General features: G+C 59.1%; 1 protein-coding gene across 1 annotated transcript in view; it reads right to left on the bottom strand.

The window, feature by feature from the left end:
* Window positions 1-651: 651 nt before the first annotated feature.
* CELSR2 (cadherin EGF LAG seven-pass G-type receptor 2) overlaps window positions 652-24,057 on the bottom strand; it is a 29,293-nt gene continuing 5,887 nt past the window's right edge. Inside the window, exons 3-36 of the mRNA XM_017858764.1 lie at window positions 23,248-24,057; window positions 17,543-18,190; window positions 15,411-15,633; window positions 15,047-15,162; window positions 14,779-14,867; window positions 14,234-14,391; window positions 13,709-13,872; window positions 13,411-13,536; window positions 12,901-13,067; window positions 12,312-12,599; window positions 12,053-12,227; window positions 11,669-11,810; window positions 11,368-11,488; window positions 10,451-10,634; window positions 10,173-10,274; window positions 8,740-8,834; window positions 8,322-8,531; window positions 7,620-7,803; window positions 7,379-7,507; window positions 7,095-7,275; window positions 6,794-6,961; window positions 6,558-6,684; window positions 6,245-6,445; window positions 5,767-5,941; window positions 5,329-5,441; window positions 5,072-5,151; window positions 4,856-4,982; window positions 4,646-4,768; window positions 3,963-4,090; window positions 3,642-3,730; window positions 3,342-3,536; window positions 3,033-3,203; window positions 2,699-2,951; window positions 652-2,348 (exon numbers count right to left, since the gene is read on the bottom strand). Of these exons, the coding sequence (XP_017714253.1) occupies window positions 2,321-2,348; window positions 2,699-2,951; window positions 3,033-3,203; window positions 3,342-3,536; window positions 3,642-3,730; window positions 3,963-4,090; window positions 4,646-4,768; window positions 4,856-4,982; window positions 5,072-5,151; window positions 5,329-5,441; window positions 5,767-5,941; window positions 6,245-6,445; window positions 6,558-6,684; window positions 6,794-6,961; window positions 7,095-7,275; window positions 7,379-7,507; window positions 7,620-7,803; window positions 8,322-8,531; window positions 8,740-8,834; window positions 10,173-10,274; window positions 10,451-10,634; window positions 11,368-11,488; window positions 11,669-11,810; window positions 12,053-12,227; window positions 12,312-12,599; window positions 12,901-13,067; window positions 13,411-13,536; window positions 13,709-13,872; window positions 14,234-14,391; window positions 14,779-14,867; window positions 15,047-15,162; window positions 15,411-15,633; window positions 17,543-18,190; window positions 23,248-24,057 (6,290 nt within the window). The 3' untranslated portion in view covers window positions 652-2,320. The remainder of the gene's footprint in view (window positions 2,349-2,698; window positions 2,952-3,032; window positions 3,204-3,341; window positions 3,537-3,641; window positions 3,731-3,962; window positions 4,091-4,645; window positions 4,769-4,855; window positions 4,983-5,071; window positions 5,152-5,328; window positions 5,442-5,766; window positions 5,942-6,244; window positions 6,446-6,557; window positions 6,685-6,793; window positions 6,962-7,094; window positions 7,276-7,378; window positions 7,508-7,619; window positions 7,804-8,321; window positions 8,532-8,739; window positions 8,835-10,172; window positions 10,275-10,450; window positions 10,635-11,367; window positions 11,489-11,668; window positions 11,811-12,052; window positions 12,228-12,311; window positions 12,600-12,900; window positions 13,068-13,410; window positions 13,537-13,708; window positions 13,873-14,233; window positions 14,392-14,778; window positions 14,868-15,046; window positions 15,163-15,410; window positions 15,634-17,542; window positions 18,191-23,247) is intronic.

Raw genomic sequence — 24,057 nt, 5'->3', positions numbered from 1 at the left:
CCGGCGTGCGGGGAGGTTGGGGCTCGCCCCCCCCACCCCAACCGGCGGGGGGGGCCGGCGCTCCCTCCCAAAAAAAAAAAAAAAAAAAAAAAAAAAAAAAAGAAACTTAGGACGAGAAGTAATGTTGCAGAGCCCACACTTGGCTTCAGTATGAGTAGCTGCTTCATTTTCCAATGGGGAAAAAAACAAAAAACAACCCTGAGCAGTGTAGCTAGGAGGCACTGAGTCACTGAGCACCATTCAATTCCCACCAGCCTCTCAATGCAGCCCTCCCTGCCTCTTGAATTCTGCCCCAGAAAACTCAGCCCTATCTAGGACTCAGCCCTGAGGGGCTGGGCTGGAAGGCTGCCTGCCCTGTGCAGCCTCTCCCACCATAGAAGTCCTTTCTGTCCTGGTGAAAAGGACACTTTCCTGCCTGCCTGCCATGTCTTCCTTGGAAATGCCAGGAAATGGGCTCTGGGCTGATCCGGCTACTTGGGAGCAGTGTCATGGACATGGACCGAGGAACAGACTTATCAACCAGTGGTGTCTGAGTCTCCAGACCTCCCACTGGGGACTTCTGGGCCCTGCCAGCTCTTTTGTTTTCCAGAGACCAGGCCTTCCTCCCTGTGGGAGGACAGGGTGCCACACAGAAGCAGACAGTGACAGTGCTGTACCCGCACAGAACTAGTTTATTCAGTAGTATGGGGCATGAAAAAACAACAACAAAATGCTACCATATTTACAGCAACAACCGAACTGTACAATCTGATGGTTAGTATCAAGTTAGCATCCAGCATCTTTGTATTTTTTTTAAATCAAGTCATCAGTAGTAAAAACCAGTTAAATTTTTAACCCTTTGCAGGAATTGCTGAGGGGAGAAGACAGGGGGAGAATCCGTGGCAGAAAAGCCAGAGGCCGGCCTCACAAACGAGAAACAGGAGCCTTTCTTTCCTGCCCACAGCCTCTTTTTCTAGCCACCTGCTCCAGAAGGAAAATCAGTGACAAGTCTGGAATACATGCTTGGAGTAAATGGTGACTCAGATGAAAAGCAGTCGGCAAAACTGAGGAGAGGGGAGGAGAGGTGGGGAGATGGTGGCCTGGGGCAAGGGGAAGGGCGTCGAGCCCCCAAGCCAGGGCTGCTGGGAACACACCCAGCCTGTGATGGCCATGTCAGACCCCCGGGACTGGACACGAACCCATCCCAACACAAAAAGCAAATAAATAAAACAAATATATTAACTCTCTCTTCACAGGGAGTTGGGGTGGAGTCGGGGAGAAAGAGGAACAGGACCTAGTCCTTTGAAGAAGAGAGCCAATTCCAAGAAGGGGTTAAAAATAGAACGTGTCTCAGAGGCCACAGCAGGTTAGACAAAGTAGCATTTGTCTGATTTTGGGGGCGGGTGGGTGTGTGGACACCAGGACCCAGACTTGAAACCTGTGCTTGGGCGCCCTCCGGGCAGCGGAGCCAGCACTGTGTTTACTCTTCCTCCCCCACGCACACCACAGCAAAGAAGCGCAACTGAACACACGACTGGCCCGCCCCAGGCGCGGGGCGGGCAGGAAAAATGAAGCACTTTTGGGTCAGCAACTGAGCAAACACCTGGGCTGCCGTGCACGGCCAGAGTCCAGGAAAAGGAGAGGGGCTGGGGCTGCCCAACCCCCGCCTGGGGGCACAGGCTCCCCTGAAAATGTGTTCATGCAGCATTTGGGGGTCCGGGGGCACTGAGTCCTTCTGCCCCCTCGCCAGACAGGGCTTTTCCAGTTCCTGGGAGAGGCGGCGCAGGCAGGGCGAGGCGCACCCTTTGCCCTGGCCCCTCACCGTTCTGAGGCCTGCCCGGGTGCATGTGGCTTTGTCCTTTCCTTTTGGTGATGGCGAATGAGGGGCAGGCCCCCCAGGAGTCCCTCTCCTCCCAGAGGCACAGCAGCTGGGAAACTGAGGGAGGCTGGGAAGCATCCTGGGAGGTCCTATCCTCTTTGGGAAGGGAAAGGGGAGTCAATTTCCAGCGTATAAAAAAAATGAATCCCTGAAGTCATGAAGAGTGGAGATCCTTTTTTAAATTCTTTTTTTCCTCTTTTCTGAAAAACTTTGTCTTGGAGATGTTGGCCCCAGGGGTCCAAAGTGCAGTGAGGGGAATGGTAGGGGGGGAGTTGGCACTAGATGGCCTTAGGTGGGGTGGGCACCCCTCCTGGCAAGGCCCAGGCTCCTCAGATGGACGTTTCGTCGCTGCTGCGGGCAGGCGATGGGGAGCGGGGCAGGATAAAGCACAAGACAGGAGCAGGGCATGAGTGCGGCTGGGGAAGGGAAGGGAGCCTCAGGCGTAGGAGCCACAGCCCAGGGTTAATGCAGGAAGTTAAAGAAGAGAAATCTGGAGAGGCAGGAAAGGAAAGTGGCAGAAAAGGCAGACAGAGGGTTAGTTGAAACAGAGGAGAGAGTGAAAGCTTTCACCAGACGAAGGAAACAGGAAAGCACCCCCAGCTCCCCATCCTCCCGCATTCTGCCCTAGGCTGGGCTACACCGTGTAGAGCCCAGGAGGGGTAGCCCGCCCCGCAAGGCACCATGGTTTGTGGGCACGGCATAGTAAGGGAGCTGGGCCAGTTCGCACATTTGTCCTCCGAATGCCAACCAGAGTCGCCTGGGGAGGCCCGGAGGCAGCTCTGGGCCCAGGTGGGGCCTCCGCGGGGCTGTACCCCATCCCACCCACCCGGCCACACTCACTCGGAGCCTGATGAGTCCTCATCCACCGTGCCTGCCTTGATGCTCATGGCGATGGGCATGACCCCGTTCAGCTGCTCCTGGAGGCTCTGCCGGGGCGGTGGGCGGGGAGGGGGGCCGCCCCGGCTGCCCTCACTGGCGGAGGAGCCCCGGGAAGACGCAGTGCATTGCTCCAGGGGGAGCCGCAGGAGGCTGCTCTTCTCGCTGATGGTGGGCAGACACTTCTTCTTAAGGATGCCTGCGGGCCGGGGCGGGGCTGTGAGGTGCAGCCACAGGAGAATGTGAGGTGTGAGGCTGCTGACGAGGGTAGCGCGGCAGCTGGGGGTGCCCCACTCACCTTTGTGAGGCTGGGCAGAAGAGCCTGGAAGGGGGCCTAGGGACCCCTCTCGAGACAGGGCATCTCCATTCTCCCGCAGCCGCTCCTCAGGGGCCCCATTGCCACTACTCTCCTTTGCTGTGGTCCCAAAGTCTCCTGGCCAGGGGGCCTTCCCAGGCCCTGGGGCCCCATCTGGTGGGGAAAGGAAGTAGATGAGGCCCACAGAGGGCCGATAGCCAGGAGGCCACCACCCTAGTCCTGCTTCCCAAGAACCCCAGGCCCATTCTCCTCCCACTGGCCCCAAAGGCTACAGCCCTGGTGTTGGCCCACCCTTGGGGGTACTGTGCAGGGGCAGTCTCTCGGCTCCAGGCCCCAGCAGGCTATCCCAGCCCTGCTCTCCAGGGAAGGCAGCCTCCTCTTCCTCCTCCTCTTCTTCCTCCTCACTGTCTGATGAGTGGGTAGAGGCATAGGAGCCACTCTGGTCATCTTCTAAGGACAGGTCACTGTCGGAGTCTGTGTCGGGATCTAGGAGGCCAGGGAGAGATCACAGCCAGCCCAGCCACCTCCACCCACCTTCAGTAAAAGCCAGCCAACTGCCCCGCTGGGCGGCCGGAGTCTTGCCATCCTCACCATGCTGCTGGTCTTGACCTTCCAGGAACAGGCTGCCAGGATCCCCCAGGCCAGGGGGCCCTTGGCCAGGGTTCAGTGTGGACTCCTCCCTAGGAAGACGAGACCATGCTGGGGGTCAGCCTGGCCCCTTGCCCAGGGTCCCTGTCTCTCCTCTCCCCTGGGATCCTGGTTCCAGCCGTGGGACCCTTACAGCTTCTAATCCAAGCTGGCCCGCATGTCAGCCACAGTGTGTGCTCCTCAACTACCAACGGCTGGCTGGCCCGGGTCTAGCAGGCATGGGCCCCTCCTCCCCTCCTCCACCCTCCCATTTCCAGGATTCACCTCAGCAAGAAGGGGATGTAGCTGGGCTGACTCTTGCCCGAGCGACTGGCGCTGTGCAGAGAGCCGGCCGAGTCTCCGTAGGGCTGGTACAGCCGCCCATCTGTGTAGGGGCTGGGGCAGTTGTAGGACTAGGCAGGGAACAGAGAGGTCAGTAAGTGGGGGAGTGGGATGGCTGGCCCCAGGCTGGGAAGTAGGAGGGTGGAGGGAACTTGCCCTAAGTTTCACCTTCCACATGCTCAGGTCTGAAAGAGGGGGCCCTGCTTCTCTGCTGCCCCCATATTGAGGCCTGGCAGTGGTCATAGCTCTGCCACAGCTATGCCACCCCTGCATACCCCCAGGGATCCTGGACTCACTATATAATGGCTCTGTAAAAGATGGGACCAGAAATTGTCTCCTGAGAGCACCTTGGGAGACAGAAAATTTACTAAAATGCGTGAGAGATCCTCAGGTGCAAGGCACTTAATACCTGATTATCTGTCTCAGACCCATCTCCCTCAAGTCAAAATCCTATACACCCTTTCCAACATCTCCTCCCTAGGCCAAACATACCATTTCACCCCTCCTTCCACCTTCCAGGAAGGGATGGAGAAAAGGGAAAGGGGAGTGGGCCAAAAGTACAGGCTCACTGGGCCTCCTACATCTCCCTCCCTTCACCACCCGCTTAAGACCCCTGGCTCCCTCACCGAGGTCAGGGTGGACTTGGTGGTCAGAGCAGGGTCAGGGCTGGGCTTGCGGCTGCAGGCAAGCTTGAGTGCTTTCCGGACCTCCTTGCTAAGCACCACATAGGAGAGGAAGATGAAGGGGCCCTGGCAGGCAAGAGGCAGCAATGGTCTGTGCATATTCAGGCACCCACAGCCCAGGTGCCTCCCTTCTCCTCAGGCTGGGCCAGGTACCTGGATGCAATTGCAGGCAGCAAAGAGGTAGTGGAAGAGGAGGGTGTCACTGTTGACAGAGAGCAGTGCTAGCAGCCACGTGGCACTCAGCAGCAGGAGGACGGCGAAGGAGGGCTGCAGACCCGAGCTGGGGATAGGGACAGGCCATGAGTCTGGCCATAAGGCCTCCCATGCTGGTGCTTGCCCACGGCCCAGGCACCCCAACCCTATACTCACACAGGACCCTTCTTCTCAAAGCCCTGCCGCTGGGCAGCACAGGAGGCCCGGGCCGCCAGGATGTACAGGAAGACACTCATCTAGGCAGGGGCAGAGGACGTGGGGTGCTCAGTGGGGACAAACAGCTTCTACCCAGCCCACAGGGCCCTGTGGCCTCAGCTGTTCCTAAAGGGAGTCCCGAGGACACATGGCCCCAGCAGCAGGAGGACAGCAAAGGAGGGCCACAGGTGACACCCAACCCACCTGCTAGCACTCACCGAGACGGCAAAGGCCACTGGGCCAGCAAAACTCCAGATGAGCGTGTCGTAGATGGAGAGCCAGCAGAAGTCAGGGTTCCCATAGCCCTCGGGGTCCAGGCCCACGGCTAGCCCTGGAGCACGGAGACAGATGGGAGCAGGCGAGGGGTGGTGAGGGGCCTGGGAAGTAGGGCCGCAGGCAGGTGGGCTCACAGGTCCAGGCACAAAGCATGGAAAAGGGTTCTGCCCACCATCGGCCCCTGTGTCCCCCCCAGGATAGGGAAGCAACACCTGGGTGGCGGCCTCAGAGTCTGGGTTAAAGCAGAGGGACACCTGTGAATAAGCTGGTCTGGGGCATAGGGATGTGGGGCCTCAGGGCCTGTATGTGGGTGGGGAGAACATGGAACAAAGGTGGACCTAGGGATGTGGGACCCCAAAGCCAGGAATGGGTGGGGGTACCTGTGATGAAGGCAGGCACACCCCAGCCTAGCATGTAGTAGAAGCGCATGGGGCCGGCGTTGACATCGCGCACCTCAGTGAGTGCCCGGTACAGGTGCAAGGCCTCCAGCAGAGCCCAGGAAAAGGTGCAGAGGTACAGGAAGTGCAGCAGGATGGCAATGACTGTGCAGGCAAACTGAGGGCCCAGGCCAGGGCAGGTCAGTGACCGGGGCCCACCCAGAGGACAGGCTCTGCTTTGGGTCAGGCAGGGAGGAGGGCCTGGGTGTTGGGAACTGCTTCCAGGGAAGCCTGGGCCAGAGGCAGGTGCCTGTAGGATGCTGGGGGATCCCGGGGGAGCTGGAGAAGAGGAAATCCTGGGCCAGGCGCTGCACTAGGCACCTTATTAGAGTTCATGGTGAAGGAGCAGGGGTTGCCAGTGGGGGCTGGGAAGGGAGCCTGAGAAGGTGGGGACAGTCTCTGGGCAGTAGCAGCATCTTACAGGGAGGTCAGCCTGGTTGATTCCCAGGAGGAAGACCAGCTGAGCCAGGCCCAGGGCGGCTGTCAGGTTCCGTCGGATGCCGTGTTGGTTGGAGCGCAGGATACGCAAGAGAGTGAGGAAGAAGAAGGTGAGCAGAAGGGCAGCCAAGGTGACACCTAGAGCCACATATGTCAGTGTCTTCAGTGGCAGGATCTCCCCATTCTGCAGAGTGGGTGGCAGGGGGTCAGGGAATTAGGAAGAGCAGGACCTGAGCACCCAGCCCCATGCCCTGAGTGCCCACCCACGGCTCTGCAGCTGCCCCCGTGGGCCCGACCTCCCGCCGAGACACATCCATGAGCACAGCGAAGCTCGTCATGTGGTTGCACTGACAGCTGACATGGCTCTCGTTGCGGAAGACGACTTCACAGCCTCTGGCCGACCAACCACCTGTGCCACTGACCCTGTGTGAGGCCGGCAGGATCAGGAAGACAAGGAGGGTGAGGGATGCAGGGGCTTGGGCTTTCAGCCCAAAGCCTTGGGGACGGGGAAGCGAGGGTAGTGCAGGCTCACAGGATCGAGTGGTTCCAGAAGACACAGATGGGCTTGGTTCGCTCCTCTGTCTCTAGTAGGCGGAACTGCACCGTGATGGGCTTGTCCAGGGCCCGGGGCAGAAGCTCCTCATCGTCATGGACACTGATGCTCACCACAGGCGTGTTGATGATCGGGCGTTTGGGGACTCTGATGTAGGGCAGGCAGGTGCACAGTCACCACAGCAGTCACATGACTGGGGAGACGCCCCCGACACCCTCCATGCCTCAGCACTCACCGCCTGACCCACACCCCCACCCACACCTGTCCCCTAGCCACTGACCTCAGGCTGCGCTTGTCAGGGTCATAGTTATGGGGCAGGAGCCCGGCCAGGGTGCGGTAGATGATGACGCTGGCCACAGCCTCACCCTGGCTCAGCTCCGGGTGCCGTCGCTGTCGCCGTGCTAGCTCCTCTGGCTCCTGGGCCTCTCCAGGGCCTGCGGGCCTGACCACGGGGGGCGTCTCTGGGAGGGGACACTGTCACACTTAGCTGGGCCCTGCCCTCTGTGGGGCCTGCACAGACACTGGGGTCCAGCTCCCAACTCTGTCCATGGCCACACCACTGACCTCTGAAGACAGACTCCGGCAGAATGACTGTTGTCTCAAGATCCGGGGGCCGCTCCCCACGCAGGGCCTCATAGCGGGGCAGCTTGGCCCCAGCAAAGTTCCCCTTGTCCAAGCGCACTACAGAGATGACTAAGGAAGGAGATGGTCACAGATAGGACCTGTGAGGCAGGCAGGACCCCAGCACAGCCACCCTTCCTTGTCGGGGACTCCCTCCACAAACCCCTGTTGGCACCAGCCTCACCAATGTTGGGTGTGACGATGGTGAAGGGGCTTAGGTAGGTGTGCCGCATGTTCTGGGCCAGGGCGCTGGCATAGGCCTCATAGTGCTGGAGCAGCCAGGCAGTGCCACCCTCTGTCTGCTGGATCAGCTCCCAGTGCCGCTTGTTGGCTGCATCCAGGAGGGCGCTGCCCACCCGCAGCAGATTCTGGGGTGGGCAAGGTCACGGTGGGTGTGCTCACAGCCTACACCTGACATCCCCACCACAGAGCCCCGGCCTGTGCCCGGGCCAGCCCCCGCTCCCCAGCAGGCCCCTCCCTCTGCGCTCACTGTTGCCTCCCCTGAAATGCTTCTGGACCGCATTGCCCACTCAGGTCACCGGATGCTCTGCCCCTTCGCCCTCCTCCTCATTCTCTACATAAGAGCTTCCCAGCCCTGTGCCTGGACCCACACAGATGTCTTGAGGTACTGCTTCCTCCCAGCCTGTGGTACCAGAGGCAGGCCTCTGTTCCGGGTCAGACCATGCCCCAGCACACACACCTTACTATGAGAAGGGTTGGGAAGAGGGCTGGGCCAAGGGTCACGGGTTTCACGGAAGCCTCCTGCCGCAGGGAGCTCCTCGTAGGTGGGATGGGAAGGCACCCTCTGCCCTCCAGGTTGCCATGAGCAGGCTCACTCACCATAACCCCCATCTAACCAGCCAGCCCTGCAACCTCCAAGCCCCACCTCAGTGAAGTGCACGTCCTGCGTGGCAGACAGCCCGAAGCCCCGCTGGGCGCTCTCGTGGGCCAGCAGCCGTGTGGCCAGCTGGTAGGCCACCTTGACGTCGCTGCCGAAGTAGCCAACTGTGTGCTGCGTGGCATTGCGCAGGAGCAGGGCCAGCCGCTGGGAGCGCCCTGAGTCTAGGCCTGACTCATTCCGCTGTAGCCGCTCGGCCTAGACAGGAGGGAGTGGAGGAGCAGGAGTGAGGGCAGGAACTCTGGAGCAAAAGGACCTCAGGAGGGGAGAGATGGCCTTTCCAGCTGGGAGACCAGGAACCCACAGGCTGGAATTCCAGAATCCCGTTTCTCAAAGATGGGAGTAGGGGCAAGTGAGACTCAGCATGAAGGAGAGGGAAAAGATGGCAATGAGGCGGTTCACTTACGAAGCCCTTCAGTTCTGAGAAGGTGATGGACGTGCAGTTGAAGAGGTTTGGGGGGAGCCATCCCCTGTGCTCATCACAGTGGCGCACAGCAGTCCCTGGGGGAAGGAAGCCAAAAGGGCTGCCCTCAGGGAGACACACAGGAAGCCCCTGAGACTGGCTGACAAGTTCTGCTGGAAGCCAGCACCTCATAGGCCAGGGACAGCGACTAGCAAACAAGGGCCCTGGTGAAACAGGAAGACAGGTATGTGGAACACCAGGGCCAAAAATCTCTGCAAGATCGGTCCACACGGGGCTCTGGGGGAACAGGGCATGTGACCTCCTTGAGCCCTCATCCTGCCTGTCTCCAGTCACCACTCTGCTCTCCGCCACTTCCTGCCTATGAACCTGCTCATCGCCAGTCCAGGACCAGCGCCATCCTCCATACTGGGCTGGGTCTCCTGGGTCAGCAGCCAACACCCCTACTCCCCAGACTGTCTGCCTTTGTGGTGGCATAACTCCAGGACTCGGTGGTGAGCTGACGATGGGAACCCTGCATGATTCATCTTTGAATCTCTAGCACAGTCCTATGCCGAGCACTGTGCAGGTTTTTCAGCATTTTTGTTAAGAGTCCAAGATGTGGGATGGATGCAGTGGCTCATGCCTGTAATCCCAGCACTTTCGGAGGCTGAGGCAGGCTGATCATGAGGTCAAGAGATTTGAGACCATCCTGGCCAACACAGTGAAACCCTGTCTCTACTTAAAAAAATACAAAAAATTAGCTGGGCATGGTAGCACACACCTGTAGTCCCAGCTACTCGGAAGGCTGAGGCAGAAGAATCACTTGAACCCGTGAGGTGGAGGTTGCAGAGAGCCGAGATCACGCCACTGCACTGCAGCCTGATGACAGAGTGAGACTCCGTCTCAAAAAAAAAAAAAAAAAAAAAAAAATGGAGTCCAAGATGTGGCGGGGCGCAGTGGCTCACGCCTGTAATCCCAGCACTTTGGGAGGCCGAGGCAGGCGGATCATGAGGTCAGGAGTTCGAGATCAGACTGGCCAACATGGTGAAACTCTGTCTCTATTAAAAATACCAAAACAACAACAACAACAAAAAATTAGCCAGGTGTGATGGCAGCCAGAGGCTGAGGCAGGAAAATTGCTTGAACCTGGGAGACAGAGGTGGTAGTGAGCAAAGATCGCGCCACTGCACACCAGCCTGGGTGACAGTGAGAGACTCTGTCTCAGAAAAAAGAAAAAAAGAAAAAGTCCAAGATGTAGGCACAATTGGGCAACAGGGGAAGGGGGACCGTGAGCCAAGGAAGATGGGAAATGAAATCCCAGGACCTGGAGGCCAGAAAGCAGGGTCCCCGGATCTTCAGCCAGGAGCTTCCTGCCCTCATCCCACTAACAGCAGAGGCCATGTTCTTAATATCACACTGGGGCCTCCAACACCTACCAAAGGAGCCTTTGGGACAGGGAGCAGCAGCGGGCAGCCCGAAGCGGGTACGGGGCCACCAGATCCCAGCTTCAATCGCTCGTGGGCAGCTGTCATAATTCACTGCGGGGAAGAGCACATGGTCACCCAGGAGCACCTCTCCCTCTGCGGTCCTGCCCAGGATCCCCAGCCCTCCCTAGGTCTCCCCAGGACTGCAACCAGCCCCTTCCTGGCTTCCCTGGGGTGCAGGTGCCTAGCACACTGTGAAGAGGGCTGCCCACCCGTCCCAGGAGCCACACCTTCACAGCCATTGGTGGTGACCTCAGCAAAAGGGTTGTCACAGCGGTCACACTGACGCCCAATGACACCTGGCTTGCATGGACACTGGCCGTCCTCAGGGTCACAGACTCGGGACAAGGAGCCTGTGGGGTAGCAGTCACACAAGAGGCAGGTGGGGCTGCCTGGGGGCCGGTAGTGGTTCTCCTGAGAAAGGAGGGAGGAAGGGTGTCACTGGCCAGGCTCTCTTCCCAGGATGCTCATGGGTCCTCTCAGCTGTGGCCCCTCTGGAGGGGGTCCCGACCTCAGGTCCCCTCAGGAGCAGCATTCAAAATAATTGGCCGGGCGCGGTGGCTCAAGCCTGTAATCCCAGCACTTTGGGAGGCCGAGACAGGCGGATCACAAGGTCAGGAGATCGAGACCATCCTGGCTAACACGGTGAAACCCCGTCTCTACTAAAAATACAAAAAATGAGCCGGGCGAGGTGGCAGGCGTCTGTAGTCCCAGCTACTCGGGAGGCTGAGGCAGGAGAATGGCATAAACCCGAGAGGCGGAGTTTGCAGTGAGCTGAGATCCGGCCACTGCACTCCAGCCTGGGCGACAGAGCGAGACTCCGTCTCAAAAAAAAAAAAAAATAATAATAATAATTAACACTAGCAATGCTTTGGAGTTGAGCCCATCAGCGAGATGTCACACAATCAGAACAGGCTGCAAACCGCCACCACACCAGGCCCAGAGCCCATGGGTTACACATTGGCCCAGGGTCCCCCTGCACCTCAGACACATGAAGGTAAGTGGTCAACGGCCCTGCCTGTGAGAGCAAAGGCACAAGGCCCTTGACTCTGGAGGAAGACCCATCTCTACAGCCTCCCCTCTAGGGCCCAGGAGATGTGGACAGAGGCCCAAGTGGCCACAGTGGGGGCTTGTTTGGGGCTGTCACCTTGCAGTGGCACTCGCCGCTTGTTTTGTTGCAGTCTGGGTCAAAGCCTTTGCTGACATCACAGTTGCATGGGCCACATGTGGGATGTCCCCACCAGCCACGGGGACAAGGCTGGTCAATTCTGCAGAGAGGGATCCAGGCAGGCATGAGCTCCCCCTGCCACCCCCACCTAACCTAGGTGAGCCCTGTGTGGCCCTTCTGACACTGGCTGTGGATCAGCCAGGCTTTCAGGGCTCTGAGGGACACACAGAGAGGAGCAGCAGCCACTGGGACCTGCTGCCACATGCCCTGGTCTGCTTACCTGGTCTCACAGTATGGCCCAAGGTAATTTGGGGGACACTCGCAGGTATAGCCATGGGGGGCACTGGGCTTGCGGGTACACACGGACTGGTGCTCACACGGGTTCAGGTCACACACATTAGTACAGTTGTCACCATAGTAACCTGGGACCAGAAGGACCAGAGAGGCTCATTCCCCCACCCTCCCCTCGCACCGTCTTCCATGAAACCCACCTTCATCTATTTCTTCCCACATAGCATCCTAACAGCTGGCTATGGCTTTGCTGTGTAGATGACTAAGGCTCAGAGAGGTGATGTGATGCCCCATGCCCCAAGTCACACAGCAGAGCCAGCATGTGGCCCCAGGCACCTGATAACCTGCCTGTTGCCCTGGATCCTTAGCATACCCGGATCACAGCTGCAGGAATAGCTGTCCCAGTCATTGTTGCAATAGCTGTTGGCAGGACACGGGTTTGAGTCACAAGGGTCAGGCAGGCTACAGCCTTGCTCAACGTTGATGCTCTCCCCACGGCTGGGATCCAGGCTGTTAATCCCCTCCGGCGTATCGCTCACCCGCACACCCTGGGAGGGACAGGAGCAGTGTTGCCTCAGTGGAGCAGGGCGGAAGGTGGTAGGGAAGATGGGAGGGCAGGGCAGGACACTCACCTGCAAACAGCCCCGAAAGCCACGGGCCACACCGCCGGCTGGCCCAGGTACTCCGCCCACTGTTATGTTGCTCAGGTGCAGACCATGCAGCCGGGGGCCCAGGTTGCCCTCTGCTCTCTGCTGCCCATAATCGAAGGACAGAATGGCATGGCCGGGCCCCCCACTGGCTCCCAGTGCCAGCTGTGCATGGTGCCAGTCACCGTCATTGGCCCGACCTGGCTCCAGACGGAGAGAGGAGGCCTGGAGCCCTGTGCCCTCTACGCTCAGCACCACGTGGCCCTCCCGTAGCTGACAGAAGGAGGAAAGAAAGCAGGGTCAGTAAACGGCCTTAATCACTCTTCTCCAGTCCACAGTTCCCCTTTCTGGACCACCAAACCCATCCTGCTGCCCAGCTCAGGCCACAGAGAGGAAAGCATATTTATTTCCTTCAGGCCCAATAGGTGGCAGCATTGACCTTCCCAATGGATCCAGTGGCCTCTATCTGTCCCCACCCCTGCCCAGGACCTGCCCAGCCACTTCTGTCCAGCCCCCTAGAGGCTACCAGGGCCCTATAGCCAGGCCAGGGCCAGCCGGCTCTTCCCTGCATCACCTGTAGGGTGATGGTGCTGCGCCCCCTGGTGACGGCCTGCAGCAGGACACCGTCGGCCTGGCGAGTGCGGAACATGAGGTTGAGGTGCCAGGGTTGGGAGATGGGCAGCGAGAGGCCATGCCAGGCCACCAGGCTGCTGCCCAGGAAGTGCTGTGGATTGGCCATTTCTGGGGAGGCAGGAAAAGGCAGACTGTGACGGGTGGAGCCGTGGAGGGCCCTGGGGGCGTGATGCTTAGCGGTGGCGGCTGCATGGGAGGCAGAGCCCACTCCCCTCATCAGCCCCGCCTTCCAAAGTACGTACCTGCCCTGGGCCCGCCCCACGCTGTGCCCAGGCCTGCCTCTGACTGGCCCCTTTGTCTCCTGTGTTGCCCTCTCAGGGCTCTGCCCAGACACGCTTTTCCACCCACAGCCCGGCTCAGCGGAGCCCTGCCCAGCGCCTGCCCCAACCCTGCCAATTCCCAGACTGTTGATGGCACCCAGGCCTCAGCCTCTAACAGCCGCCCCTCCTACCCTGGGCGCAGCTCTTGCCCCCGAAGCCCAGGGGGCACTCGCAGCTGAACGCGTCCCACTGGTTCACGCAGGTGCCCCCATTGTGGCAAGTGTTGCTGTCACACACGTTCTTCTTGGCAGGGCAGCCTGGAATGGAGAGAAGGTGTCTCAGTGGACCCGAGCTGGGGCTGTAAAGAGGAATCCTGTGGCAGCGGCTAGAGAGGCCTCTGAGACCCTGCATTCTGGCATCCTCACACCAGGCACGGCCCCTCCCCTCAGCACTGGGATCCCAGCCTGGCTCCACCCTGGGCGCCCATACCAGGCACAGTGCCATTGTTGGCAATGAAGTCAGCCATGTCTATGTGCCGGCTGTCCACCTGCAGGTTCCGCATGCAGCCCACGAAGTGCCGCATTCGGACTGGGAAGCTCTCAGGCAGGTCAGGCACTCCGCCTAGTAGCAGGGGCCCCGTCAGATCCAGAGACCTGGGGGAGCAAAGATGGTGGCAGCACAAGGGAGGGCTGGGAGCTTCCGGTCCTCTGCTTGCTCTGCCACCAGGCCGGAGACAGGAAGGGCCTAGGCAGGTGTCCAAGGGGCCCTGCAGAGCAGTGCTCAGGAAGGGGGTCACCCCCACCTGGAACTGTTCTTGCCGAACACTCGGCCCCCTCCCCAGACTGCCCCACAGGACCTTGCTCTGATTCCCTAGTCTTGACCCCATCCCCAGGGCTGAGCAGGGGCTAAGGGAGGCAAAGGGAGGGAGCCCCCAAAAGCCCACCCTCTCCACCTTCCCTCCCTGCCTGGCCCTGCCCTCACTTCACTCCATCCCTGGCCCTTTTCCCTGCTCACTTCTTGCTGCCACCCTGGGTGCCCTGGGCAGCACAGGAGTAGTTGCCCAGGACAGATCCGAAGCGCAAGGCCACCCCCGTGTCACAGCCATCCACGGTCACCACGGCCACCTTCTGCTCTGATGGGCCCTGCGGGAGCCCTGTCTGACCCAACAGTGGCTGTAGACAGGAAAGAGCAGAGAAGGGGGACACTTGATGCGGAGCCCACTAGGTTCATGGCCAGCACACACTGGGTGCCTCTGTGTGCACCCACACGCCCAGACACACGTACATACATGCATATACACACGTGTGCTCACATGGTTTATGCATGTAACTACCTTCCTCAGTGTCCAAGTCTGCGGCTGCCTAGTGGAACAGGGAGCATCAAGCAGTGCCCAGTGGGGTGGGAATGCCCAGCAAGGTGGTACCTTCCCAGCCGCTCCCTTCCTCTCAGCCAGAAATGCCCTGACCAGCCCACCCAAGCCTGGAGGCAGTGCCATTCAGGGCTGCGTAAGCACCTGAGGCAAGAACAGAACCCCAACCCTCTGTGCCCTCCACACCCACCTTATTGTAGTATTTCAGCTGCACCGTATGCCACTGGCCATCACTGACTCCTCCGGGCACGAATGGGGACACCGTGGTGGTTGACTCCCCTGGGGAAAGGATCAGCTGAGCTGGGATGCCAGACGAGGGCTGGGAATGGCAGGGTTGGGGCGCCAGTGGCTGGGGCTGGGCCCAGGTTTGGCTGATTAGAGTATGTGGCTTGGGGTCAGGGGCTGGGAGACTCGAGGTCTTTGGAAGATCGGCAAGGATGGGGGGCAACTGTGATCACCTGCAGAGAAGGTGAGCTGGACCTGCTCCTGGATCACCTCGAGGGCCACAAAGTCATGCTTCTCATTAAAACGCCCATTGTACAACAGCAACCCGTCACGCTCCTTTGTGGCAAACCTGAACAGGAGTTGGGGATGGGGGCAGGGAATGGGGTATCCACCTTGATGCCAGCACCCCCACCACCTAACCAGCGCAGGGGAGGGAGATCTGCTGGCAGAACCACAGGCAACTCCAAGAGCTCCTGGCTCTGCTGGCAGCCTGCTCTATGCTCTTTCGATGCCTGACCTCTTACTTCATCCACAGAACAGGAGGCACCTCCGACGCCCACCAGGCCTGCTCCCTACCCCCAGCACCCAGCCACTCACGAGAGGGCCAGGGTGAAGTGGAAACGCTGGCGCAGGCCACGAAAGGTGATGAAGGAGCGGGCAGGGAAGCTGCGCGTGGTCACCTGGCAGTAGGGCTTCTCGAAGTCTCCAGATGGGCAATCACATTTGAAACCGCCCACCAGCAGGTTGACACAGGTGCCCCCATTCTTGCAGACACCCGGGGTGCAACGGCCTGAGCGAGCACTCACCTCACAGTGCTCACCTGGACAAGAGGAAAGGCAGGTGAGTACCAAGTACCTGAGGACGGGAGGGGAACTGAGACCCCCCACAACCCAGTGATAGCTCCCACGGCCTCCCGTGACCCTTGTAATACCCCCAAACCTCCCAGGCATCCCCACTTCCTCTCGTGTGCCATTTTCTCTGAGATCTACGGTCCCCAGGCCTTCCTGGGCACCCTGTTTGGCTCACTGAGCCGCTCTCTCCACAGCTCCACACACTGCTCCCCTGCAAGTTCCTTGGCGTTCCCAGCCCCTTCCCTACCCCATTTGGGTTTCATAAGCACATGCCTGCTGGGACACTTGGTCGTAAGGCTCCTGGGAGCCTTCGATGTCACACTACCAAGCATGCCTGGGGGTGTTCTGGCCCCCAAGAGGGTAAATGTGCACAGGCAGATGGGCCTGCAGGACAGTGGGAGGGCTGGGAGCCTCCCTCCTCCCTCCTTCCCACTGGTGCTTTTGTCCCTCTCAGGCATTGAGATCAGTTTCCCTCCCTGGGGATGGGACCAGGCTTCCACTTAGATTTGTCTGGATTATGGAGGAGTAAGAGAGAGAAGCTGGGGAGCCCCCAAGAATGGGGCAGAGGCCTTCCACCTTGAGCCCTGGGGTCCAGACTGAGGACCTTTGTGCACGTGGGACATGCTGAAAGTGAGAAACAGCCCTGAGAGCTCAGACAATTCAACAGAGGAGCTGAAAACTCCAACATCAGATGGGAAAATCCACCCTTCTCTCCCTCCCCGTTCCCAGATTCTAGAGATAGGTTCTCAGCTCCTGTGCCTAGTGACTGGCTCTTGTTTCCATGGAAACTGTTGTTCGCCTACTCTAACCCCCCCAACCCCCCCATCATCCTCCTGGACAAAGACTCCTCTCCCCTCCCCCACGCCCGCCCCTCCCCTTTCCCCACCCCTAGCAGCAGCAAAGAGAAGTCAAGTCTGGCAAGTTCTGGGCAGGAAGATGCAGCAGGGAAGGGAGTGGGGCCTGCCTAGGGCGCAGGGCTTGGGCATCTCGGAAGGAAGGGCCTACAGGGAAGGGAAGGGAAGCAGGCAGTGTCCTGAGAAGATGCAGGAGCCTGAAGGGAGGGGTCAGGAGCACACAGCAGAGGCAGTGAGCATCCCAGGGAGCAAGATGTGTAAAGACCTTGGCTGACAGGCCAACAGGGAAGCCCCCTAGCCAGGACCCTCTTTTACCAGCACCTGGGCAGAGGTGGAGCCATTCTGCCCAGGCCCACACAGGTGCAATGATCTTCTGGAGCACCGCATCTCAGAACCCAACCCCTTCCAGTTCCCCCAGCACTTCTGTGTCTTCCCCTTAATGCCTGGGGAAAAAAGTACTTGCTGCAGCTCAGAAAGGGAATTCGCTCAGCGGTGTAGAGACCAGGTTCTAGGCCCAGCCTCACATCTAAACCAGCTGTGATGAGACCAGGAGCAAGTCACCCAATCTCAGCATTCCCTTAAATCAAAGCCAATACCTTCCATGCCGCCAGCTGTTTCCAAATATCAAATTAATTACATTAATCCTCACAACCAACTTATGACCTAAGTATGGTCATTATCTCCATTTCAAATAACCGAGGACCAGAGAGATTAAGTAATTTGTTCAAGGTCACACAGCTACTAGTGGCAACGCTGAGACAGGAACCCAGGCCAACTGGCTCTGGAGTCAGCTCTACCCGCAATGACACTGCCTGTGTGTCCCGTGCCCAGCAGGGAGAAGCACTCCTTGCGCTGCCTTCCTCAGTGGAGTGCTGTCAGGGAGCAGGCCGGATTTATGACCTCCCAGTGTAGCTGCACCTCACTCAGGAAGAGAATGAGGCAGCCGCCATCATTTGTCCTGATTTGTGCCTGCACCAGAGTCAGCCTTCCAGGGCTGCCCCATGGGTCCCCTCCCTTGGCTCACCCGTGTAGCCATCACGACAGAGGCAGGTGTAGCCGCCCTCGCGGCTGCGGCAGCGCCCGTGGGGGCCACAGGGCCGCGAGTAGCAGAGGTCCACCTCGGTCTCGCAGTAGTCACCCGTGAAGCCGGGCGGGCAGCGGCAGCGCAGACCCCCGACGGGGTGGATGGGCCGGAAGAGCACGGAGGAGGAGGCGATAAAGGGCGCAGAGGAGTCGAAGCGCAGCACCGACACACAGCGCATGTAGTTCTCGCAGGGCTCCCGCAGGCAGATGTTGTCGTCGAAGGGCAGCACGCGCTGCGCCGAGATGGCCGTCAGCAAGCTGCGGTTGAGGTACAGGCGCTCCTGCAGGTCCTCGGAGGGCAGGAAGGGCGGCCCACCCCCGGGCCCCGGCGGCTGGCCCACCGACAGGCTCACGTTGAGGATGTGGCCCCCGGGGGCGTCGGTGTCCCGCTGGACGTTGAAGACCACCACGTGGTCTGGTGGCGTGGCCAGGGTGGCAGCCACCGCCTGGATGAAGAGGCCCAGTAGTGGTGACAGGAAGCGCTCGGGTGACATGTCCTCCAGGCGCAGCGTGATGCTGTGGGTGAGCATCTCATCAGTGATGATGGTCACACGCAGCGCGCACTGGGCCGTCACGCTGTGCACGCCGTCTGTGGAGAGGGACACCAGTCAGGACCCAGTCTGGGGTGGGGGGCCAAGCCACAGACCCGTGCAGGGGTGTGGGGAAGGCCCTGCACAGGAGCCGGGCTGCAATTCAGCCTGCATATTCCTCCACCACCCACCAAGAAAGCCTCTCCTCTCCAACTGGCATAAGGGTGCTGAGCCAGGCATGTCACCTGTGGGCCAGTCACTCCTTCAGGGCTCAGGGGATGAGATTTGCAGAAATTCTCTTTGCATCCTTTCCCAAAACTTTCTGTCACTGATGCACGGCACACCTCTTAATGTTTGTGAACCTTTCCCTGCCCAACCACACGGCTCTAGCTCCCTTCCCCCAGAGTCTGCGCTGCCCTGCACAGGAACCCTATGTTGTCTTTTTCATACTTTTCTACAGGGCCCAGAGCATCCTGAGAGCCATAAGAACCATCCCCATGCCCCCTCAGCCTCTACGCCTTAACACCACGAATCAAAGCCATGGCTGCAGCCGGGAGTTGGGGGGGGGGGTAAACTGGGTCAGTGGGCCACCTAGTCCCCCTCCCACTGAGCCCCACGGCTGCTTGGGTGCAGACCTACCATCCCCATGGCAACACCCAACACAAAGTATTCTTCCCGCCCAACTCTCTGGGCTGCTGTGGGTAGCCTGGGGGACCCCACCCCAGGAAATCCAGCTGAGCCACGTTAACCAGTGACAACATCACCCACCTGCTGGAAGACAGGGTGAGTGGGGTGAGGACCAGGGGGACAGAGATAGAAGGGCATGGCAGCTCATCCACTCTGAGCCCCATAGCCCCATGAGTCAGTCTTTCTCTGGCCCTAGGCCTGTAGCTATCCTCACCCACTTGGCTCAAGCGATCACCCCCAAATGCCTGCCCATACCCCAGGCAACACATCCTAAAACAGCTAAGTACTAACACACTTGCTTGGTTCTCATCCACCCACACACACTAGCCCAGAAATACCACACACCTGAATATGCACATACACAGGGAAGAATTTTATTTAGCTAAAACATGAAAGCTGGGGACCTTGAGATGGAGGGAAATGGCTTGCAGGCAATAAGGATAGTCTTACATTTTTTATTTTTTTAAGAAGAGACGCGCACTCTTCGCCTCTGCTGGTAGCAGTTCACAATCATAGGCTCACTGTAGCCCCAACTCATGCTCACGATCCTCCCGACCTCAATCCCAAATAGCTGAGATCACAGGATACACAACTAGCCTTTAGCCTAATTTTTGATGTGTAGTAGAGATGTTCGGAGTCTCTCAGTATATAATGCCAGGCTGTCATCAAATTCCTGGTCTAAGTGATCCTCCATCTAGCCTTCTAGACACTGGGATTAAGGCATGAAGCTACCGGCACATCACATTTTTATTTGTTACAATGCCTTACACATAGTAGGTGTCAGAAAACACTGAGATGTGGATGACAATCTATTCAGTTCCAAAAGATAAATGTCTTTAAAACATAGCAGGGGGCGGCGCAGTGCTTCTGCCTGTCGTCCAGACACTTTGGAGGCCGAGGTAGTGGATCATGAGGCAGGAGTTCGAGACCAGAACCAGACTGACCAACCTGGTGAAACCCCGTCTCTACTAAAAACACAAAAATTAGTTGGGCGTGGTGGTGGGCGCCTGTAATCTCAGCTACTTAGGAGGTTCCAGCTACTCAGGAGACTGAGGCAGGAGAATTGCTTGAACCCAGGAGGCAGAGGGTGCAGTGAGCCGAGATCGCGCCATTGTACTCCAGCCTGGTTGACAGAGCGAGACTCTGTCCCCAGAAAACAAACAAACAAAAACCACATAGCAGGGGGAGCCCAACTAGACATAAAAAGCGAATGCTTACCCTAGCAGTAATGGGGCAGGAGCCCATGTTTCTGGGGGGGGAGGTGAGTAGGTGAGGGACATGGGGACAAATTCTGCACCTGTATCGTACCTACTTGGGGTGACTGACTATACCAGTGGTGGCTCAGCTGAAGCGGGGAAGGCTGAAGGCAGACCCCCATCTCAGCCGTGTCCTCGGCCCACTGCCCACCTACCCTCCAGCCTCATCACTTGCTTGTTCTCACCAGCTATCACCAGTAAGCCCGCTTGTCATCACCCACTTCTGTTCCTCCTGCTCTTGTCTCAAAGTTGTTGCACAGGCTGTTCCTTCCCACCTAGACACCAGCCCACAGTCCTCCGTGTCTTCTAACCTGCCCTGAGCTCACCTGCTCCAGGAAGCCTGCCCAGATTTATGTCATCAGGCTCTATTTTCCTCTCTGTTTCAGACTTCCCCGCACGCACTAGGGTGCTCAACTGGCACAGGGCTCTTGTATACCTGGTACTTCTGCTTAATGATTCCTTGACGAGATATTCCCTCCAGGCAGAAAGCAGCCCAAGACTCCACACACAGTGCCCATAACTGATTAAGAGAGGAGAGGGCAACCAAAGCCATGGAGCAGGAGAAACTTTGCCACCACTCAGCCCTGGGAACAAACACTCCTCGCTGTGTCCCCCGCTGCCATCGTCTTAGGCCTTGCCTGGGCCCCTCTCCCAGCATGTCTCTGTTGCTTCCCATCTGGTTCACCATCTGTGGCCACCTGCCTCCTCTGCTATTGTCCCCATCCCCAACAGTCAACCCACTGCTCTCTCCTTTCTGTGTCCCCCTCCCTTGCCTTGACCTAGGTCACCCCTCAGGTGCAAAGGCAGGGTGGGAACAGGGGTGGGGAGTGCATTGCCTAAGCTGTCTTCCTGAACAGAAAAGAAAGAGCTGGGATGGCCTCTGACCCCAGGAAATGCCACCTGTGCCCCAAGCTTAGCCAGGCACACCTGGAAAAGCGCCAGGTCCCGGTCAGTCTCCCAACCTCTCTTCCCCTGGCAGATGTGCCAGCGGAGGCTGGAGGCCAAGATGGCTCTGCTGTTCTGGGAGCTGCCCAGACCATGGAGAGGAGCTGATGTGTGTCCAAGCAGAGGAAGAAAGAGGCGAGGAGAATTCAGGCTCCAGGAGAGCCATCGGCCCAGGCTGGGACAGCCGCAGCCATAGGGAGGAAGAGAGGGGAGGCACAAACACAGAGACCAAATGGGAAGACAAAGCCCCAGGAAAAGAGCCAGCGATGGGCAAGTGGGAGAGCAGGAGAGCCACAGGAGCAGGGAGAGGGCACCGGAGACAGGCAGTGGTGCAGGGCCCCGCATGGGCAGGGGCGGGAAAGAAAGAAGAGACAAAGAACAAGAGGAGGAAAACAAAGGGGCAGTGGGAGTCAGCTCCCCCTCACCCCGGCCTCCCTGAACTTTGGCGTTGCCGTGGTGACTGCCTCCAAGGGTCAGGGCGGAAGGGAGAGGGTGGGGCCAGAGCTGCCGGGCCAGGAGAAGCCTGAGGATGTTGCCCTGAGCCTTCTCTAGACTAGGGAACCAAGGTCTGGGGCTCTGCCCTGGTGGGAGACCGAAAGCCTAGTGGGGGCGCTTCTCTGCCCCCATCACTTAGTGCCTGGCCACACTCACCAAGGGCAGGCTGGGTGTGGAGGACCAGAGGGAGAGGCTCTCCTTCCCACCTCCTTCCACCGCCTCAAGTGCCCAGGCACAGCTGAGGACACAGGAGCTCCAGCCTCCCACTTCCTCCTCCTGGAGGGGAAACTGAAGTCTCAGGAGGCTCAGAACCTCAGCCACAGTCCCTGAAAAGCTCCTGCTTCCTGGTTCCTGTGGCTACCTTGAGGGGTGGGGCAGGGAGGCATCTGTCCAGCAAGGACCCTGAGTGAGGCCACGCCCTGACTCTCGCATACCCTTCCTTCCCCTTCAGGCCACACTCCCTGGGGTGGGAGTAGGGGCCCGTCAGCTTCTTCTTTTCCTCCCTTCCCTGAAGGTTTGAAGGCTGCCTAGAGGGGGCGTGACCTGACCCACCCCTGGGGTGCAGCTAACAGCATCCCCTCATGAGGGTCTCAGTTGTTCCCAGGCTTGGGGAAGGCACTCAGCAACTTGGGTGTGGTCCTCTCCCTGCTGCTACCTCTGGCTCCCCACAGCTGATAAAAAAAGACAGAATACTGTCACCAACTCCTCCAACTCTCCTCCCCCAGTCCTGCTGTCCAGGGAGTCTGTAGGCTGAGCGCTTGGCCAAGCAGCAGGAATGCCCCAGCCTGGGATCCCGCCAGGCTCCCACGCCCTGGGACTCTGTTCTGTCCTCAGATCAGGTGCCTTGGGGTCTCTGCCCTCAAAGCCCACCAGTCCCCTGGCCTGTCCTGGTCCCTACACTCCATTCCTGGAGCTTGGCCTGGTCACAGCCAGCAGGAAAGGAAGGCCTGGCACCCTAAGAACAGCCCATGGGGTGGCAAGGGGGCCCAAAAGGCCTCAGCTTGCCCCCCAGCTTCATTGCAGCCCCTCCTCCAAGCCAGACCCGAACCACAGACTCTGAAAGTGGGGTCTGTTTGGACAGACAATGAGCTCTAGCCTAACTTCCTGTGGGAGCTCTGAAGGGGGAGCCAGGCCAGGCTCTTTCTGCCTGGAGGGAAAAGAATGCGCTAGACAAAGTCCATGTCAGCCGATTCTACAGCTCAGCCAGGAGGCAAAAGGGGCCAGAAGAGGACTGCAGGGTCCTGACCCCTGGATAGCGGCAGCCCTGTGCTCCCATGATCCCCATTTCTGCCAAAGGCTGTATGAGACTGCAGGAATATCTTGATGGGGGTGAAGGGGCCCTGGCCTCGCCTCCTCTCCTGTGCCACAATCCTCTACCCTTCCCCCAGCTCTCCTGGTCCCCCAGGCTTCCACGCGCCTTTTTTCATAATTCTTGGCAGCCATAGCTGGGGCAGGCTCACAACACTTCCCCGACCACGTCACAACTGGTAGACAGTGGGGGCAGCCAACCGAAGCAGCCCAGCCCAGCCTGGCGGAAGGCGGGGCCTGCACCAGCCGCCGGGATTCCTGGGGCTTCTTCCCAAGCTGGCTCTTGCCCCCTCCCGCTCTGTGCCAGGCACTGGGCAGGGAGGTGGGTCTGTAGCTGCTTCCTGGATCGTGCCCTACCTCCAGTGGCTGCCCAGACCCTCCCCGTGAGCTACCCCCACCCCAGCCCCACCTGGACCCTTCCTTACCTGACACCAGCACGCTCATGATGGCCTCCAGAGGCCGGTTGTTGTCCAGTGCGCGGCTCAGCTTCAGCTCGCCCGTGGAGGCATTGAGCAGGACCAGGCTGAGTTCATTTCCCCGCTCAAAGCTGTAAGTCAGACTATCTGAGATATCAGGGTCATGGGCAGGTACTCGGCCAATGGCACCCCCAGGGAAGCTGCTTGAGCGGTTGGTGACATAGTTGTTGAAAAGGATCTCAAAGTTGCCCAGCACTGGTGGGTTGTCATTGCGGTCAAGGAGGCGGACGTGGACTGTAGCCCGGCTCACCAGAGGAGCTGACGTGGCCTGGATGACCAGGACGTACTCAGGCTGGTCCTCATAGTCTAAGTCTACCAGGGCTGTCAGCTCCCCAGAGAAGATGTCCAGCTGGAAGACCTCGGGGATGTTGCCCTCCACAATCTGGTACATAATCTGGGCATTAGTGCCTTCATCGGGGTCAGTGGCTGTGACCCGGGCCACGGCCAGCCCAATGGGGCTGTTCTCTTCCACAAACACATCAAACTCATCCTGCTCAAAGACAGGGGGATTGTCATTCACATCCAGCACAGTGACTGTCACTTCCATGGGCGTGCGGGCTGGGGGCATCCCCTTGTCCACTGCATATGCCCGCAAGACATACTGGGCCACGTTCTCTCGATCCAGCCTCCGCAGCGTTCGCACGATGCCTGACGTGGACTCGACAATAAAGTCACCGTCTCCATCGTCGCCTCCTTGGAAAGTGTAGAAGACCCTGCCATTAAGTCCAGAATCACGATCAGTGGCAGAGATCTGCAGGA

The sequence above is a fragment of the Rhinopithecus bieti genome, unplaced genomic scaffold (assembly GCF_001698545.2).
Source record: "Rhinopithecus bieti isolate Rb0 unplaced genomic scaffold, ASM169854v2 scaffold_48884, whole genome shotgun sequence".
Taxonomy (NCBI): domain Eukaryota; kingdom Metazoa; phylum Chordata; class Mammalia; order Primates; family Cercopithecidae; genus Rhinopithecus; species Rhinopithecus bieti.
The sequence above is the reverse complement of the archived record's forward strand: the minus strand, read 5'-3'. Positions and strand labels throughout refer to the sequence as shown.